Raw genomic sequence first — 20,684 nt, 5'->3', positions numbered from 1 at the left:
TCATACCATGTACATTAATATACATATTCATTACACATGCCACATACATTATACATACATTACACATACACATATATTACACACACATCACTTTCATATATACACAATGCATTACACACACTACATACATACTAATATCTTACACATACTGCATATATGCACATACAATGCACATACCATGTTCAAATATACACATATTACACAAATCACATACATAATATACATTAGGCACACCACATGCATACAGCACACACACTACATACATACTTACATGCACACCACAATCATATATACAAATACAAATACATTACCCACCACATTAATATGCACACATACATTACACACCCCACATGCATACACATACCTCACACACATTAGATACAAACATTACCCATACATCACACGTACATACATGTATAGATATATGGTCTGGAAGTATACATTTATTGAACTACTGACATCGTACTCCATTTGCATTATTACTTATTTGACAACAACAATACACAATAAAATAAATTGAGCATAAATAGACAATACAGTGTGATTTACGTGATTTATTTAATAAAATATATTGTAATACATATACAAACAGAAATATGTATTTGCATACAGGTGTATATATATATATATATATATATATATATATATATATATATATATATATATATATATATAATCTGCAATATATAGACATATTATGTGTGTGTGTGTACAGGAATAAAAAAAATCATAACAAAAACACACATACAAATAAAACACCCCTTTTTGTTTGTTTCGACTCTAAGGCCAATATGTGGACAAGGAGATTCTGAAATCACACATCCAAAACTAGGAAGATTGCGACTGGAATGATCACATACATTGTTTTATGTGAACTCAGCTACCAGGGAAGCTGCATTTCCTGTCGAGTGAGGACTTGTGTATATTATTGCCAGCACTACAATACTATTTAAATGCTGTAAAAGAAATTATAAAGATCGGATTGTTTTATCCTAATCCTGGAGCAGCTATTCTCTTGTAATGTCTAATCCTTCCATTCTATAGCCATAGAAACTCCTACCGGGAATGTCTTCAGATAAATAGAAGATATTCAAGAGAGAGAAAAAAATCTATATATATATTTTTTTAAGAGAACATAAATAAACAGCTACTACTACAGATGATATATATGTGTGTGTGTATATATATAAAAGAAATGCAAATAAAAACATATAAATAAATACGTGTGTCTCTGTAATTTGCTAGACGTTGTATCCCCTTTGGAAAACACTTTATTTCTGTATTCGGATATTATTGCTGTGGTTGATGATGCTATAGTTATTGTTTTTCGTAGCAGTGGTGATAATAATAACAATAACAATAATAACAATAATTATAAAACAATGTTATATTAATTTCGCCAGAGCAATTATAAAGATTTTTTGTTGTTGTTGCCCTGTGTATATAGCAAAGTGGTGATACTTTCACGTCGAAAAAAATCACGAATATCTGCCTTCTGGTTATCTGTCGTTTTTAGATTAAAATAATTAATTCTGGTAAGAGTATGAAAATCAATACAAAATTCATATTAATACATATAGGGATATAGAAAGTTATAATGACTTGGTATACAATGTGTATATGCATTTTCTTTTTTTATAACCTCTGGGTTTCTGTCTGTACAAAGACTGTGAGGCAATTGTAGCCCTGCCTTAGAAAATAGGATAGCAAGTGAAAACAAGCTTTGATGGAATAACTCTTTTTAGTAAATCAGTGTACAATGTATACTAGTCCCAGCTGTTTTAAAGAATAGTGTAGAGACTCTGATCTCTGAATTGAAGACTCGTGGCTGTGAGTTCCTCATGGCAGATGACTGGCCCACTGTCAGGAGACGCCCCCTTCACTTGGCCAGGGTCCATGGAAGAGGAAACAGCTTTTCTGAGATCCTAAAATGAAGGATGCACACTGCACCATGTGTTGTCTACATGCAGCACACCTTGTACCCTAATGTATACCCAGCCAGAGGAACAGGAGCAACACCCAGGTATAAGAGCAACTTGTATATGGAGAGAGTGTCATTCAAATCTAATAATAAAAGGACAAAGGGAAAGCCTTATTTCCAGATTTTTTTGCTATATCTATATATATATAGATAGATATAGATATATATAGATATAGATATAAATATATACAGATATGTATATAGATAGATAGATAGGAACACAATCCTGGCAATAAAGCTTTTCCTTTCTCTTTTTGTATATATGCATTATAGATATAGCCATATATATCTATATATAGCTATATCTATAGATACATCTATATACAGGCATACCCCAGTTTTAAGTACACAATGGGGTTTATTTACTAAAGCTGGAAAGTGCAAAATCAGGCTCACTTCTGCATAGAAACCAATGAGCTTCTAACCCCAGCTTGTTCAATTAAGCTTTGGTAATAAAACTTGGAAGCTCATTGGTTTCTATGCAGAAGTGAGCCTGATTTTGCACTTTCCAGCTTTAGTAAATAAACCCCATTGTGTACTTAAAACTGGGGTATGTCTGTATAGAGAGAGAGAGAGAGAGAGAGAGAGAGTCCAAGTGAGATATCCATTCCCATTTTAGATAATAGCATACCTCCCAACATTTTGAGATGGGAATGAGGAACACCTACTAGCAAATTGTATGTAGGCATAGGACATGCCTCCTGCCACACCCCCTTAAAGGAAAATTAACCCAAAAAAAGGTTAATTAAATCCACAAGGACTTTTTTTTTACCACTACTATGCCTTTATATTGGCTCCTAAAATGTACAAATGCAGCAGTTTAGAAATTGGATGAAAGGTTTAGTACTGGGAAACACTTTTTGAAAGATAAAAAATACATTTTATATACAACTATGAGGAGCAGACCAAAATGAGGGACAAATGAGTCAGATTGAGGGACAGAGGGACATTGCTCCAAATCAGGGACAGTCCCTGGAAATCAGGGACAGTTGGGAGCTATGTTATAGGAAAGTGAAATATTACATTTCTGTGTTTACTGATGTAAAAGGGGATTTGTCGGTTTATGAAAGCTCTGCTCAGATCTCAGCAGTTCTCAGAGGAAATCATCTTCTGTCTGAGCCTGTTTATGAAGCAGAGTACATCAGTTCTCAGATGGAGAAGAGGGGAGATGTTTTTCCTCTGAAAACGGTTGTGATGTGTGTAGAAGGGGAGGGCTGCCTGTGATCTCGCGAGATATGGAGAGATTACAGTTAAGTGAAACCAAACTTAAAAAAGAACACACAGGGGCAGATTTCTTAAAACTGGTGCACACTATCTGGTGCAGCTGTGTGTAGTAACCAATCAGCTTCCAGGCTTTATTGCCAAAGCTTAACTAAACAAGCTAAAGTTAGAAGCCATTTCTACCATGCACAGATGCACCAGACTGGTCCAGTTTTACAGAAAAATAACTAACACTGAGCACTGGCACTTTTTTAGGTGTATTTTAGTGCTTTTTTTTTTTTTGCTCCGTTTTTCTAATGCACATTTTGGCATGTAAAGGAGAATTTTGGCCTTTTTTAAGGAGCATTTTGGCAGTTTTCTTTAGCGCTAGCTTTAATGTGCATTTTGGGTTTTTTTTTTTAATGTGCAGTTTAGCGCAGGTTTTTTAATGTGCATTTTATTACGCCCTTCCTTGTGGCCACTTTTTTTTATGCCCATGTTTCTGGTGCCATTAACAACTAATGACACTGCAAGCATTATGCTCTATGCACACTGGGCTTAAAAAAAAGTCTGTTCTCTTGGGAGTAAAAAAAACGTTCATGAGCATTGTTTTGTACAAAATCGAAATGAGTTTAGGAGAGTTTTATGTTTTTTTCTGCCAGTAAGCTCCAATCAGAAACATGACCCAGAAGGTTTTTTTTTTCTGCCTCTAAATATGCCTCTTAATGTCCTAATGTGCATGGACACATAGGGGATTATTTACAAAAGGCAAATCCACTTTGCACTACACTTGAAATTGCACTGAAAGTGGACTTGGATGTGCAGTCTGTAAATCTAAGGGGTAGATCTGAAACAAGGGGAAGCTCTGTTGATTTTATTATCCAATCATGTGCAAGCTAAAATGCTGTTTTTATTTTCCTTACATGTCCCCCTCGAATCTACAGTGACTGCACTTCCAAGTGCACTTTCAGTGCAATTTCAAGTGCACTTTGCACTTCTAGTGCAAAGTGGTTTTGCCTTTCCTAAATAACCCCCATAGAATAACATTGAGTATCTTCTACAGGCAAAACACAAAACTACCTGTAGAAGCAGCGATTTCTAAGCCAGTGTGCAGTGTGCATACATGTTTTTTTTTTCATCCTTCTGCAGTTTTCTGTATGCACAAAAAAGTCACCTTTCTGCAGATTTCCAGAATGTGCATAAAAACGCACCCTTTGGCTCAATGCACACTAGACTTAAAAAAACGTTGATTCTACAGGCGTTTGACGTTTTTTTCTCCTGCCTCTAGAAGCACTTCTATTGTGTCTTTGCACATTATGACTACTACAGGCGTTTTTTGTCAGGGATGTTCAGAGGCAGGAAAAAAAACCTCTCTATGGCGTTTTCTGGAGCTGTAAAAAACGTCAGCCTCTCCTAAACTCCTCTTATCTCTTCTGAATGTCAAGTTTCAACTTTTTTTTGTAAAAAAAAAAAAAAAAAAAAAAAAAAAAGGTGTGTTGTCACTGTACATAATTTCCTGGCTTTTGTAGAGGGGGTGTAGTGCAAAAAAAAGCCTATAAATGAAATGCTCTTAAACTCTCATAAACTCGCCTAAACTTTGTATAATATGCTTTCAATTTATGTCTTTAATGCCACGTTTTTTAAGCTAAAAACGTTGACATTTTTTCTGCTCCTAGTGTGCATGGAGCTTTCCTCAGATTTCCGGAATGCACAGGTGTGAATTCAGATGTTAAAAAATTAGCCAAAAAGCTAGTTTAAAAAGTGCCAAAATGTTCATTAAAACAAACAAACCAAAAAAAATAAACTGCACCAAAATGCACATTTTTAAAAAAGCACCAAAATGCCAAATGGAACCTTTTTGGGCATTGGGCATCATGCATTTTTTCAATACATGTTCAATGCATTTGGGTTGCCATTAACAATCATTGAGCACCTGAATAGATAGATAGACAGACGGATAATGGATAGATAGATAGATAGATAGATAGATAGATAGATAGATAGATAGATAGATAGATAGATAGATAGATAGATAGATAGATAGATAGATAGACAGACGGATAATGGATAGAGATAGATAGATAGATAGATAGATAGATAGATAGATAGATAGATAGATAGATAGATAGATAGATAGATAGATAGATAGATAGATGGATGGATGGATGGATGGATGGATGGATGGATAGATAGATAGATAGATAGATAGATAGATAGATAGATAGATAGAGTGATTCCATTGATTTTTAACCTGCTGGTGCTGATAGAGGAAGAAGAAAGTCACATCACAGTAGCTTCTCTCCCAGATTCTCCACCTCTGGTCTGGAGAAGTCAGGATGGAGATATTTTACACAAAGGGCCAGTGAGATGTTCAGATCTCACCTTCATAAACCAGCCGTTTGTGTTGACTGGAAGCCTTGTGTAGTGTGATGAGAAGCTGATACCATGTTCTCTTCTCCTTATCTCAGCTATATAAACTGGTACACATGGGGGATAAGCCGCTATCACCATGATCTGGGCTTTCTCCCATTCATAAAAACAGGCTGCTCAGTGTAATGTTAGCTGACACCCTGGCAAATAATAAGGTGTTAAGCTTAGGCTGTGCTTTAAGGTGTGCACTTCATTCTGTTCTTTTTAGGGATTACTGGAGTCAGAGAGACGTTTGAAGAAATAAATGATCCAAGCCTTGTCACCATAATTAAACTGCTAAGCCTGTGACTGGGCTGTGTATAGGGAACATGGAGAGCATGCTGGAGAGGAAGTGGGAGGGCTCCAGACTCCAACAGACAGATCTCTTCCCACCCAAGGCACTATTTTTAAAGGAAGGTTTTTTTTTCTAAATCGTATAGTTTAGCCACAGTCTGGGAAGGAATATTCTAGAATCCTGCACTTTATCTACTGTATTATATTTTTTAAATTTGTGTACTTGAGTCCTGATCAGTAAGCCAAAGTGTATCTTTACATCCAGGACAGTAAACGCTATTTTTAACAATTAGAAAAGTAAACAATGTGTTATATGTCATGGAGCTAACTTGTGCTGGTATATAGTCTACCATCAACATATTCTAGTATAATAAGTTACATAATACTGCCAATAATACCCCAAAATGCAGCTAAGGAAAGCATACACATACACAGATCACCGTGCAGCATTAACATCCAGCAGACTATGGAATATTGCATAATGTATCCTACAATTTAATACAATATATTCTATAATATCAGACAACAGATTGGGAAATCCGACACAACATATTCTGAAATATTCCTTACTTCAATAATATATCACAGTATGTGCTGGAATACTAAACAGTATGTAAAACCGCTAATACATCGGAATCCAATATATTTTATCACGAAATAAAGCAAAATATACTGTGCTGAAATACATGCATATTGCATACTTCAAGACTGTGCAACCGAAAAATAGTGTATCATATCTAACACAGTATACACTGTAGAGTATAGCCTAAAATCCAACAGTGTACAAAATAAAAAATAAAAAAAATCAGAATTCATCATATACATTGTAAAATCTTTATAGTATTCGGTGCAGTATATTCTGTAATACTGCAAATTATATTCTCAGCATGTTGCAGCATGAAGCACAGTGCATACATCTTCAGAGTATATACTAAAATGCACCAAAACATAACATAATACAGTAGCTTTTAACCTAGCAGATGTAGTATATTTATGCTACTACCCTGTAAATTCAAGAATCCAAGTTTGTATGGTCTTGATTATAACCTAGATTCCAAGGATGTGTGCTATGGAGTACAATACCCAGTATGCTGTAGCACCCGGCACAGTATGTACTGTAATTATGCCCAGTGTGTAATGAAGTAGTATATGTTGGAAAATGGAGATGTTTACTATAGCACAAAACATGTTCTGGAATATTACAACAAAGAATATTTTGGGGAACACTGTAGCAGTAGCAGCCAGCTTAGTATATTCTTCAGCAGTGTGGAATACTATTCATTACTACAATAGTTCACAATGTATAACAGAATCCAGCACGGTAAACATTGGAACATTGTACAGTTTATCCTAGAATCCAGCACAGTATATCATGGAACATTGTACAGTATGTCATAGAATCCAGCACAGTATATAATGGAACATTGTACAGTATGTCATATAATCCAGCACAGTATATTATGGAACATTGTACAGTTTATCCTAGAATCCAGCACAGTATATCATGGAACATTGTAAAGTATGTCATAGAATGCAGCACAGTACATCATGGAACATTGTACAGTATGTCATAGAATCCAGCACAGTATATCATGGAACATTATGTCATAGAATCCAGCACGGTATATCATGGAACATTGTACAGTATATCCTAAGATCTAATGAAACAATAGAATCCAGAACAGTGTTGTCCTAAAATCTAACTCAGCCTATTCTGAAATTCTGCACAAGTATCCTAGAATCCAGCACAGTATCTATTAAAATGTTGGACAGCGTATTATTGGATCCAGCAAAGTATCTTATGTTTATAAGATTAGAGCATATGTATCATTACAGCTTTTGGAATACTTCACAGTATATACTTCCAGTATATATTTGACACTATCCGAACACCCTGCACTATAAAAAAAATAGAACAGTGCACAATATACTCTGGCAACCATCATGGTATAATAATCTAGAATACCACGCAGTATATCTAAATACAGCACATACTTGATGACTGTAGCATTTACCCTATAGTGACCGGAATATATCCTGGATTCAGAAATGCACAATATACCCTAGCATACAGCACAATATATAGTGCAAGGTTGAACAGTATGTTCTGGTATACCAACAGTATATCATAGACTATACATAAGTATACAGCAGAATGCATCCTAATATTCAACACAGTATATCTTTAAATATTGCACATTTAATATATCCTCCAGCACAATATATTATGGAATACCGCACAACACAGTATGCCCAATCCTCTAGCAGAGCAAATCATTAAGTACTGCACAGTATACATATCCTGTCATCCATCAGTCTTCGACAGTATACAACGTTGTTATATATATTAGATTGTATATAGTGCTGGATCCATAGGAGTATATTGTGTTGGATTCTAAAGTATTCTAAAACATACTGGGTTTGAGGAAGAGGTAGACAGTGTCCATCTAGCAAAATGAATCATTGAGCTTAGAAAAGTAGCTGAAGCTTTTATTTAATTCAAGCACCAACCACATGCTAGCTTTTTTTTTTATTCCGCACGATTTGGTATTTTAAGTAACCGCAGATTCACCTTATTTACTAACATGTGCTTTGCAAAGTGAACATACCTTTCTATAACTAAAAAGCCTCTGCTCCTTTAAAAAATCACCCAAGTGTGTTGGATTTCTTTATGTTTTATTGCACAGTATATTAAGAAATCCAACACACTTGGGTGATTTTTTAAAGGAGCAGAGGACATATCACTCAATATTGTTAAATATACTATGCAATATTTCACAATCACAATATATTTTCTTTATGTTCTCCAATACACTATGCTGGATTATTGGATGTGCAGATTTGGGAGGGATTGTAGGACATACTGTGCTGTACTGTCTCAGATTCTAGGTTATATTATGCAGTATTATGGTGTATACTGTGTTGAATTAAAGTATGCTGTACAAGTATTACAGGACTGGCTGCTATGGTAAAAACATCTCAGTGTACCTGCATGCAACACAGTTATTACACAGCACACTGTAAATTACTCAATTGTGCTGAATGATAGGGTATACAGGCATACCCCACTTTTAAGTACACAATGGGTTTTATTTACTAAAGTTGGAAAGTGCAAAATCAGGCTCACTTCTGTATATAAACCAATGAGCTTCTAATCTCAGCTTGTCCAATTAAGCTTTGGTAATAAAACCTGGAAGCTCATTGGTTTCTAAGCAGTAGTGAGCCTGATTTTGCACTTTCCAGCTTTAGTAAATAAACCCCATTGTGTACTTAAAAGTGGGGTATGCATGTACTGTCTTTTCAGTATGATATACTGTGCTGGATGATAGGATATGTACTGTGCAGTATTGTATTATATACTGTTCTGGATGGTAGGGTATACTGTGAAGTATTGTATAATATACTGTACTGGATGACAGTGTATACTGTGCATTACTGTATGATATACTGTACTGGATGATAGGATATACTGTGCAGTATTGTATAATATACTGTGCTGGGTGGTAGGGCATAGCAGCATTTCATGATATACTGTGCTGGATGATAGGATATACTGTGCAGTACTGTACAATATACTGTATTGGATGATAGGGTATACCTACAGTATTGTATGATATACTCTGCTGGATTATAGAGTAGACTGTGCTGTGTAGTATAATATACTGTGCTGGATGATAGGGCATAGAAGTATTTTATCATATACTGTGCTGGACTATAGGCTATACTGTACAGTATTTCATAATATACTGTGCTGGATGATAGGGCATAGCAGTATTTCTATTTCATGATATACTGTGCTAGATGATAGGGCATAGCAGTATTTTATGATATACTGTGTTGTATACTGTGCAGCGCCTAGAGGCGATTCAGTTCGCATTGTGCGCTATATAAGTATTTCATTCATTCATTCATTCATGGTATAGGGTATAATGTGAAGTGTTGTATGATACACTGTGTTGGATGATAGGATAGGGTATTGTGCTGGATGATAGGGCATAGCAGTGTTTTATCATATACTGTGCTGGACTATAGGCTATACTGTACAGTATTTTATAATATGCTGTGCTGGATGATAGGTTATACTGTGCAGTGTTGTATGATATACTGTGCTGGATGATAAGTTATACTGTGCAGTGTTCTATAATTTACTGTGCTGGGTGATAGGGCATAGCAGTGTTTTATCATATACTGTGCTGGACTATAGGCTATACTGTGCAGTGTTCTATAATTTACTGTGCTGTATGATAGGGCATAGCAGTTTTTTTATGATATACTGTGCTGGATGATGGGGTATACTGTGTGCAGTATTTCATGATATACTGTGCTGGATGATGAAGTATATTTTGTGCAGTATGGTATGACATACTGTGCTGGATGATAGGGTATAGTGTGCAATATTGTATGATATACTGTGCTGGATGATACGGTATACTGTGCAGCACTGTATGATATACTATGTTGGATGAGGGAGCATAGCGGTATTTCATGATATACTGTACTGGATGATGGGCTATATTGTGTGCAGTATTTGTATGACATACTGTGCTGGGTGATAGGGCATCCTGCGCAGTATTGTATGATATACTGTGCTGGATAATAGGGCATATTGCGCACTGCGCAGTATGTGCTGGGTGATAGGGTGTACTTTGCAGTATTGTATGATATACTGTACTGGGTGATAGGATATACTGTGCAGTATTGTATGGTGTACTGTGCTGGATGAGAGGATATACTGCGGAGTATGAGTATCTCATTATGTACCATGCTAAGGTATAAAAGTGTTGTGCTGTGTATTATACTTAGCTGGATGATAGGTTATACTGGAGTATCTCAAATATACTGTGCTGGATGGCGATGCAAACCGTGCAGTATTACGTGATATTGTGGGATACAGCACAACAGAATTTGTTTAGTAAATTAATATTTTCCCTTAATGAATGAGATAAAACTGGGCTGATTTTATTCATCCAATGTGCAAGAAAATGTCAAATTTCTTACTTTTTAAAAAAAATTATTCAGTATTTAAAGCAAGCACAGCCTCAACTATTACTACGTAAGTGGGCATTCACTTTGCAAAGTGAACATTTACTTTGCTAAGTGAACTGTCTACTCCTTTCCATAAATCAACCCATTACCTAAAGCTGCACAGAATTGCCTAGCATCCAGTGCAGTATATCATGTAATATTGCACTGTATAGACAATGATCTAGCACACTGTATTCTGAAATATTAAACCGAATTTCATATAAACCAACACAGAACATCCCGGAATTTCACCACAATATCATATATCCCTGGCACTCAGTACAATAGATTTGAAAAAAATACCTTTGGCTCCAAGACTTTTGTATATTGGTTTGAAGTGCTATACGTATATTTAACCAGTATGGAGTATTCTCTAACAATGCACAGTATATTCCAGCATCCAGCACAATATAAAATTGAAAATTGCGTAGTCTACGGTCTTTCTTATAGCATATTCTGAAATACTGCCGTTTTACCCCAGCAATCACCACAGCACATTCTGGGATACACTGGAATACTGTCGTGTTTACCACAGTGTTCAGCATCTGCAGCGTAGTGATATTGTGGTTTCCAGCACAATGTATTTTGGAACTCTCCAGTATATCCTAGCAAAAGGCATTTATAATGTGGCACGTTGTACAGATAGAGTATCCAGCAAGATGTATTGTTGAATATTCCACAATAGACCATGTCATCAAGTTATTGTAAAAGCCAATATATTGTACCATCCAGCGCTATTCTTGAAATAGGGCTCAGCGTATCCCATAATCCTAGTGTATTTGGGGCTATGTTTTTTTTGTATCTACAGTAACCTGCAGATAGGAACAGTTTACAAAGGAGGAACTAATAGACTATTGTAAAATGTTACATTGTACACATCAGAATCTCACCCATGCATTCTACCACATGGACCTCTGTTCTTATGTTATGCCCCGTGTACCTAAATCTTTCCTGCATACCATAGTATCATACTATTATAAGATTCTATACAGTATATTATACAATATAGAACCATGTATCTAATGTTTTCCAAATTCTAGGACAGTATAGCCTTCAATCATTCCTTGATCTCTAATAAAATCTATATCCTGGAAGGGTTTATCAGAGAGTACATTGACCAGTCTATCACAGGAACCTCTGTTATTGAAGCCTGGAGGTGAAGGGATCTGGACCAAAGGGGCAGTGGGTCATTACAGCCAATCAGATGGCATGATCAATGTTTCCAGACTATAAACTATGAAATATGAGTTATTGCTGGAGGGCAACGCTCCCACTTTTTATCCAATTACCACAAATCAGCCCCAGAATTTAAACTCGACTATTATGGAGCTAATGTGTCACTTCCACCCAGTGTTCATGACATTACACCATGAGTAAACAGTGTTGACAGAGTGGAAATGTTATACATATGAATGCTCAAAGCTGGAGCCATAAATGAAAGCACATACATTTTAAGCAGTAATAATAGATAATCACATTAAAGTAGTGGGAATGTGCCATGGTTTTCTCTGGGTGAGTGTGGTATTCTCCTAAGTATTCCTTTTAACCCTGAGTACAATAGGAAGGCCTCCCTGGAAAAGGCATCTTTTAGATCCATCCTCCATTGAAGGATTAACATGCTCTGCTGGTAAAGCACGTTAATCCAGAGGAAGAGGTGTGCTGCTGCTTAAAGTGGCTCTCCAAACCCTTGATGCTCCAAACCCAAGCCTGTTTGTCTAGACACTCATTAAGCCCCCGTTTGTCTGGCATTTCTACCTTGACCTTGGCCTTCCACACATTTTTTGAGGCCGAACAGTAAAAAATGTGGAATGCCAGGACAAAGGCTGACAGCCGGGCGCTTTCTGAGGCTTCCCAGCATTTCAAATAGCTGTCAGTCCCCAGGACCTTGTTTGTAGGTCAGTGGACAATGAAGAAGTTTACTGTCGTTCCTGAGCGATGTGATTTACCGTCACAATCTGGAAGAAAAGGAGCCGGCTATTTTCTGGCTGATGTTCAATGGAGGCTGTTGTGTGGGGGCATTGTACATGACAAAAGTCATCAAATGTCCCAAGGAATTCATAACACATTGTCCTGGCCGAGGTATACAAAACAGTCGTGGGGGGCTGATTCACTCTGCACATCGCATCGATTAACCGATCTAAATCGAACACATCCATGTATGAAAAAAAAATTCCCCGACTAGAGATAAACAACTACAGGAGACAATGTTCATTTTCAGGCCGGCCACATACAACCTATATGGAGCAGCAAAAGAAGCACTGGGAGTATTGCCTAGTGCTATCTATGTACAGATTTCCAATCCATGGTGGAGCTTACCCTTCTACATCTATGTTATGACTTAGAAAGATTTTCACACAGCTTTCACAGCTTTGAATGCAAACTGAAAAAAAAAGTGAACCTTGGGGGAAAACGTTTATTAATAAAACCCTAATTAATTTCCCTTTCCCAGGCACTGGGTAATTCTGTCCTGGTTGTATACATAGACGCAAATCCAATACATTCTGTAGCCTTGAAATCTCCTCTGAGCTCAGATTTGTAAAGGGTTAATACTATAACACAAGTGTGGGCTACATTCTATGATAAGACATGTAATCTAATTCTTATCATGTGTCTTAATGTATCAAATATATTATTAAATGTATTACTTTGTGTATCAAATGTATTAAAAACATATGTCAAATGTATTACTTTGTGTATCAAATGTATTATCAAACAAATAGGACATGTATTATCAAACATATGTCAAATTGTATTACTTAATGTATCAAATGTATTGTCAAACATATATCAAGTGTTTTACTTAATGTAGCAAATGTATTATCAAATGTAATTCTTAATGTATCAAATGTATTATCAAATGTAATTCTTAATGTATCAAATGTATTATCAAACACATATCAAGAGTATTACTTAATGTATCATCAAATCTATAATTGAATGTATCAAATCTAATATCAAATCTATTACTTAATGTATCAACTGTATTATCAAACATATATCAAGTGTTTTACTTAATGTAGAAAATGTATTATCAAACATATATCAAGTGTATTACTTCATGTATCATCAAATGTATTATCAAATCTAAAATTGAATGGATCAAATCTAACATAAAATGTATTACATAATGTATCAAATGTATTATAAAACATGTGTCACATGTATTACTTCATGTATCAAATGTTTTATGAAACAAATATCCAATATATTATCAAGCATATATCAAATGTTTTACTTTAATGTATCAAAATCCATTCTTCCACCTTTCTGAATAGCTTTGATTTTTTCCAAAAATGGTAACACGTGGATTACTAGGACTGACATGCAATGAACTACATATGTGATTGTGTATAGTTGTATTGTGTTTTTTTTTTTGTCTGCATTGGATCTGCATCTATGTGTCTATAAATAAAAAGCTTATTTACAAGTAAAATGGATTAAAATATATTATTCAACAAGAGCTGGTATGTTTATAATTAGCAATATTCAGAAAAAAATAAATTAATAAATATATTTAAAAAAAAAAACATATATATATATATATATATATATATATATATATATATATATATATATATATATATATATATATATATATATATATATATATATATATATATAGTGTTATTATTATAAGTAATCTATATTTATATAGATAGATTTTAGCAAACAATAAAGATGTAGTCCATTGCACCTCCCCCATAGCAGTACCATGATAAAGTTGTGACTTTCCTATTTCCTGTGCCCATGCAGCATGGAAAATTGTGTATTTTCTCTCGTGCAGTGTCTCTGGATCTTTAGCATCTGTATACTGTATATCTATAGAATCATTTACCCATTCACCATGTGTTGTTGAGCAAAAAAAAAAAAATGTCAAGTGCTGTCTTTCCATTTTCCTTGGTGGCCATCAGTGGGCGTGATCCTTTTCCTTGGAGGGTCCTGTGTCCTGTGTTGGTGGGAGGGGTCACGTGCCTGGGAGAGAGCCTCTTCATTGTTGTCTATGGGGCCGCCGCGGTCACGTGCGAGCCCAGGCAGATTTCTTAATGAAGCCTCGGCGTAGACCTGCCCCCGGCCGGCGCGTTGCGCATGCGCGCCCAGATCAGACAATAATGTGGCAGGGAATTAGGTGACTCGCTTTTGGGAAGCTGACTTTTAAAAAGCACGGCCAGACCATGCTATGACGACTTCCCTGATCCTGCATCCTCACTGGGCGGACACCTTGATGTACGTGTATGAAACGAGCCCGAATGAAAAGAATCCCAAGAAAAGCCCAGCAGACATGGAGGGACTGAGTGGGAACTGTGCGAGCAGTCACTGCAGGGATTTTATTTCTCACCCAGCACTGGGACGCCATTCCAGTTCCATCGGAAGCCACCAAGGACCTGTGTACACGGATATTACCTCCCCGGAGGCTGGCAGACAGTGTTCGGGGGCCACATCTTCATCTAATGCCTCCCTGGGCTATGCCTACCCCTTCGGGAGCAGCTACTACGGCTGTAGGTTGTCTCAGTCCCACAACGTCAATTTACACCAGAAACCCTGCACCTACCACCCCAACGATAAGTACCCCGAGCCCAGCAACCCCATCCCCAGCGAAGACTTCTCCTCCAGGGCCAAGGAGTTTGCCTTTTACCCCAGCTTTGCCAGCTCCTACCAGGCGGTGCCCGGATACTTGGACATGTCAGTGGTGCCCGGGATCACCAGCCATCCGGAGCCTAGGCACGACACCCTCCTCTCCATGGAGGGATACCAACACTGGGCACTGCCAAACGGCTGGGATGGCCAAGTCTACTGCTCCAAGGATCAGAGCCAACCCAGCCATCTGTGGAAGGCACCTTTCCCAGGTAACCTCTCCTCCATTCACCCCCTCCCCCCCAGTTCTCTTTGTCTGATCCCCCCGACCTGGAATCTCCCACACAGCAATTAAATCTGGAGGTGTCAACTGACACTATAGTCTCCATTCATAGGGCGCATTCCCCCCGACTGCAGGCAGAAAGTCGGGGATATGGATTCGGAAGGGGATGTCATAGCACCGTTTTGGTTTAAATAATACGGATCTGAATGGTGGAAGACTGTCACCCACAGCCCATGGCTTCCCCATGAATTATTCATTGGTCGGGGCTATAATAAGGCGACTCGCCTGCAGCGCTCCAGCCATCAGACCCTATAGACTAGAGACTCTATAGAGACCCTTCAGAAACCCTACAGAGCCTGCACAATGTGCTGCAATTCTTCCACCATAAAGCCTGCTCTGCTAACCAGGAAGTATATACACAGCAGCCGTGCCATCCCTACTATATACTGGCCACAGACAATTCTCACTCCAGGGCTGGGGAACGGCTGGAGGTGCCCATCCTATATGGGGGTATCATTTATGGGGGCATACACGAAGGGACCACCTTGTTAAACCTTCAGATCTCTAGAAAATCCTGCATGTGCCTGCTATACATTATTTAGAAATACATGACACCTCAAACAAGCGATTCCAAAAATGTGTTGTATATATATATATATATATATATATATATATATATATATATATATATATTTATATATTTATTGAATTTGGAATAATTTGGGCTAACCCCTGTTACCCCTGTTTTATATTTTAATATATAAATATTATATATATATATATATATATATATGTATGTGTGTGTGTGTGTGTGTGTGTGTGTGTTGTTTACACATAAAGCTTGTTTAATTTCCAATTACATTAGCATGTTTAACGTGACGTTGTATTTTATATGACATGTATAGTATTACTAGTGCATATATGTTTCAGAATATATGTGTTTCTGAATTAATAAGAGCAGCCTTTCTCAACACTTTAAAACAATTTAAATAACTTAGATCCCCAGGAACCCCCAATAATAATCATAATAATAATAATTATTATTATTATAATATCTATAGTTCTTGAGACATTAGCGTCAACTATAAGTTCTAGATATAAGAATAAACACAAAATTAATGATTGTGGTGTACTAAGCGTATTTGATATCAAATGCTTTCATGCATAATATTATTTTTGTTGTCATAATAATACATTTAACATATTAAATATTATTATTATTATTAATATATATACATATATATATATATATATATATATATATATATATAATTATTATTATTATTATCATCCAGAAAAAGGGACGCAGATCGTGAGTGACCCCATGCATTGATGATTAGTGAAGAAGTTCCCCCTTCTACACCAGTGTTCGGTGATGGGCCCTAGTACCCTGAGGATAAGTGGGAAGAATGCTCCTTACTTTGGGGGTCAGCGAGAAGAATGCCCCCTTACATATACCTAAAAACATCATTGTTGCCAGTGGTAGCTTATCTAAGGCAGACATTGTTCATAGCAACATCTGGAGGAACCCAAATGGCGGTCCATAGAATCCTGGTTGAGGAAAGCTCTCAATAAAATTATGTTACATGCACACATTACTGTTTTGGTAAAGTGGCATATATTACCCCTGCTTTACCAGTCTGTGTATCTGTCCATGAGTTACATAGAGCCATTATATTATACAGGTAGCATATTTGATCTAGCTATCTATTTGTCTCCTACTTGTCTAATTTACAATTGGTGTCTGTGTATACTATATTTTTCAGTGTTTCTACATATTTTTGTTTCCTTTGTGAATATTTCCATATGCCATGTCTATCTATCTATCTATCTATCTATCTATCTATCTATCTATCTATCTATCTATCTATCTATCTATCTATCTATCTATCTATCTATATATCTTTAAAAGATGTATTCTTTTTTATGCTTATGTTTCTGTTTTCGTTGATATGTGTTTGTGAACATCATAATCCAACGGGGTATCTATCTATCTATCTATCTATCTATCTATCTATCTATCTATCTATCTATCTATCTATCTATCATCGAATTATCCCCATGTAGTGTGTGTCTAGGTGCTGCTTATCTCAGTCTTTCTATATAATATTATGCAGGTAATATCTATCTATCTATCTATCTATCTATCTATCTATCTATCTATCTATCTATCTATCTATCTATCTATCTATCTATCTATCTATCTATCTATCTAACTATCTATCTAACTATCTATCTACCTATCTGCCAATCTCTAGATCCATTTATATATTTATTTATATTTTTTGGTCAATATAATCTATTTATTGCAGGTTACAATGTAATATGTTGACGACATCTATCTATCTATCTATCTATCTATCTATCTATCTATCTATCTATCTATCTATCTATCTATCTATCTATCTTCATCATCATCTATTTGTCATTTGTGTCTCTGTCTTTCTCTCTGCTTACCATGATGTTACAATGTATTGGTTAATGATATAACTGGTGCTTTCTATCCTCCAGACAAGCATGTGTAGCAATTTTTTTTTTTATATTGCAACAATTCTGAAAATACTACAATGATATCTTACAATAGCCCAATATGAAAAGTCCCATTCCTCATCTCTGAATTTAATATAAAATTGAATCTTTCGATGGAATGAATGCCTTGTAGCCTAGCTGTATGGTGGGGGTTGTATTTGCCTGGCTCTATGACGTTGTCTGTATTTGCCTGGCTGTATGGTGGGGTCTGTATTTGCCTGGCTGTTTGACAGGGGCTGTATTTGCCTGGCTGTATAGTGGGAACTGTATTTTCCTGGCTGTATGGTTGGAGCTTTATTTGCTTGGCTGTATTGTTGAGGGTTGTATTTGCATAGCTGTATGGTGGGGGTTGTATTTGCCTGGCTGTGTGGTGGGGTCTGTATTTGCCCGGCTGTATGGTGGGGGCTGTATTTGCCTGGCTGTATGGTGGGGGCTGTATTTGTCAAGCTGTATGTTGGAGGCTGTATTGGCCTGGCTGTATGGTGTGTATTTGCCTCTCTTTATGTTGAGGGTTGCATTTGCCTGGCAGTATGGGGGGGGGGGGGGGGGTTGTATTTGTCTGGCTTTATGGTGGGGGTTGTATTGGCCTGGCTGTATGGTGGGGGTTGTGTTTCCTTGGCTGTATGGTGGGAGCTGTGATTGTCTGGCTGTATGGTGGGTTTTTTATTTGCCTGGTTGTATGGTGGGAGCTGTATTTACCTTGCTCTAGGGCTGGCTGTATTTGCATGGCTGTATGGTGGAGGCTGTATTTGCCTGGCTGTATGGTGGGGGGTGTATTTGCTTAGCTGTATGGCGGGGGCTGTATTTGCCTGGCTGTATGGTGGGGGCTGTATTTGTCAAGCTGTATGTTGGAGGCTGTATTGGCCTGGCTGTATGGTGTGTATTTGCCTCTCTTTATGTTGAGGGTTGCATTTGCCTGGCAGTATGGGGGGGGGGGGGGGTGTATTTGTCTGGCTTTATGGTGGGGGTTGTATTGGCCTGGCTGTATGGTGGGGGTTGTGTTTCCTTGGCTGTATGGTGGGAGCTGTGATTGTCTGGCTGTATGGTGGGTTTTTTATTTGCCTGGTTGTATGGTGGGAGCTGTATTTACCTTGCTCTAGGGCTGGCTGTATTTGCATGGCTGTATGGTGGGGGCTGTGTTTGCCTGGCTGTATGGTGGAGATTGTATTTGCCTGGCTGTATGGTGGGGGCTGTATTTGACTGGCTGTATGGTGGGGGTTGTATTTGCCTGGCTGTATGGTGGAGGGTGTGTTTGCTTGGCTGTGTGGTGGGAGCTGTATTTGCCTGGCTGTATGGTGGGGGTTTTATTTGCCTGGTTGTATGGTGGGAGCTGTATTTGCCTGGGTGTATGGTGGGGTTGTATTTGCCTGGTTGTATGGTGGAGGTTGTATTTGCCTGGTTGTATGGTGGGGGTTGTATTTGCCTGGCTATATGGTGGGGTTGTATTTGCCTGGCAGTGTAGTGGGAGCTGTATGTGCCTGACTGTTTGACAGGGGCTGTATTTGCCTGGCTGTATGGTGGGGGTTGTATTTACCTGGCTATATGGTGGGGGTTGTATTTGCCTGGCTGTATGGTGGGAGCTGTATTTGCCTGGCTGTATGGTGGGAGCTGTATTTGCCTGGCTGTATAGTGGGAGCTGTATTTACCTGGTTGTATGGTAGGAGCTGTATTTACCTGGCTATATGGTGGGGCTGTATTTGCCTGGCTGTATGGTGGGGGCTGTATTTGCCTGGCTGTATGGTGGGGGTTGTATTTGCCTGGCTTTATGGTAGGAGCGGTATTTGCCTGGTTGTATAGTGGGAGCTGTATTTTCCTGGCTGTATGGTGGGGGTTGTATTTTCCTGGCTGTAGCTCATCATGTAGTCCCCTGCTTGCTAGGAGCACAAGTGATCGTGTCGGACTGGTGAAGTGTGAAACTGCTAATGTGCTTTCATGTGTTCCACAAGTCCCCAGCCTCCCCTCTCCGGTTCTCTGCAGGCCAGGTGCTGCTAAGCTGGGCTGTGCAGTTGACTTTATCATCTGTCAGAACACCTGCAGCACCGAGCAGAACCCTTTATGACCATCAACTGTCATCAACTGTCCTCGTGCCTATCCATGTGGCCATTTTTTTTTTCATTTTCCCAACCTCCTGGGCATTGAAATATGGTTGATATGAGCATGTACTCGATATAGATGATAAACACAGCAGTCCTTCGTGTATAAGTGTTTAATTAATGCGCCCATCTAAAAGCTTCATGGGGGATTTATTGGGAGAAGGTCCGTATAGGAGAGAGGGGTATAGAAGCTGTAGGGCAATGCCAGGCTGTGGGCTGTGGTTTAACCCTTTTGCTGTCTGTCCTCTCTATGCAGATGTGGTGCCCCTCCAACCAGAGGTTAGCAGCTACCGCAGGG

General features: G+C 37.8%; 1 protein-coding gene across 1 annotated transcript in view; it reads left to right on the top strand.

Moving 5' to 3' along the window:
• Nucleotides 1-15,008: 15,008 nt before the first annotated feature.
• The window catches only part of HOXC13 (homeobox C13), a 7,040-nt gene continuing 1,364 nt past the window's right edge, over nt 15,009-20,684 (top strand). The window contains exons 1-2 of the mRNA XM_077483814.1: nt 15,009-15,753; nt 20,643-20,684. The exon at nt 20,643-20,684 is cut by the window's right edge and continues 1,364 nt beyond it. Coding sequence (XP_077339940.1) covers nt 15,087-15,753; nt 20,643-20,684 — 709 coding nt within the window. The 5' untranslated portion in view covers nt 15,009-15,086. The remainder of the gene's footprint in view (nt 15,754-20,642) is intronic.

Source organism: Lithobates pipiens, unplaced genomic scaffold (genome assembly GCF_037356315.1).
Source record: "Lithobates pipiens isolate NorthernLeopardFrog02 unplaced genomic scaffold, aLitPip1_a1.2 Scaffold_16, whole genome shotgun sequence".
Lineage (NCBI taxonomy): Eukaryota > Metazoa > Chordata > Amphibia > Anura > Ranidae > Lithobates > Lithobates pipiens.
The sequence above is the reverse complement of the archived record's forward strand: the minus strand, read 5'-3'. Positions and strand labels throughout refer to the sequence as shown.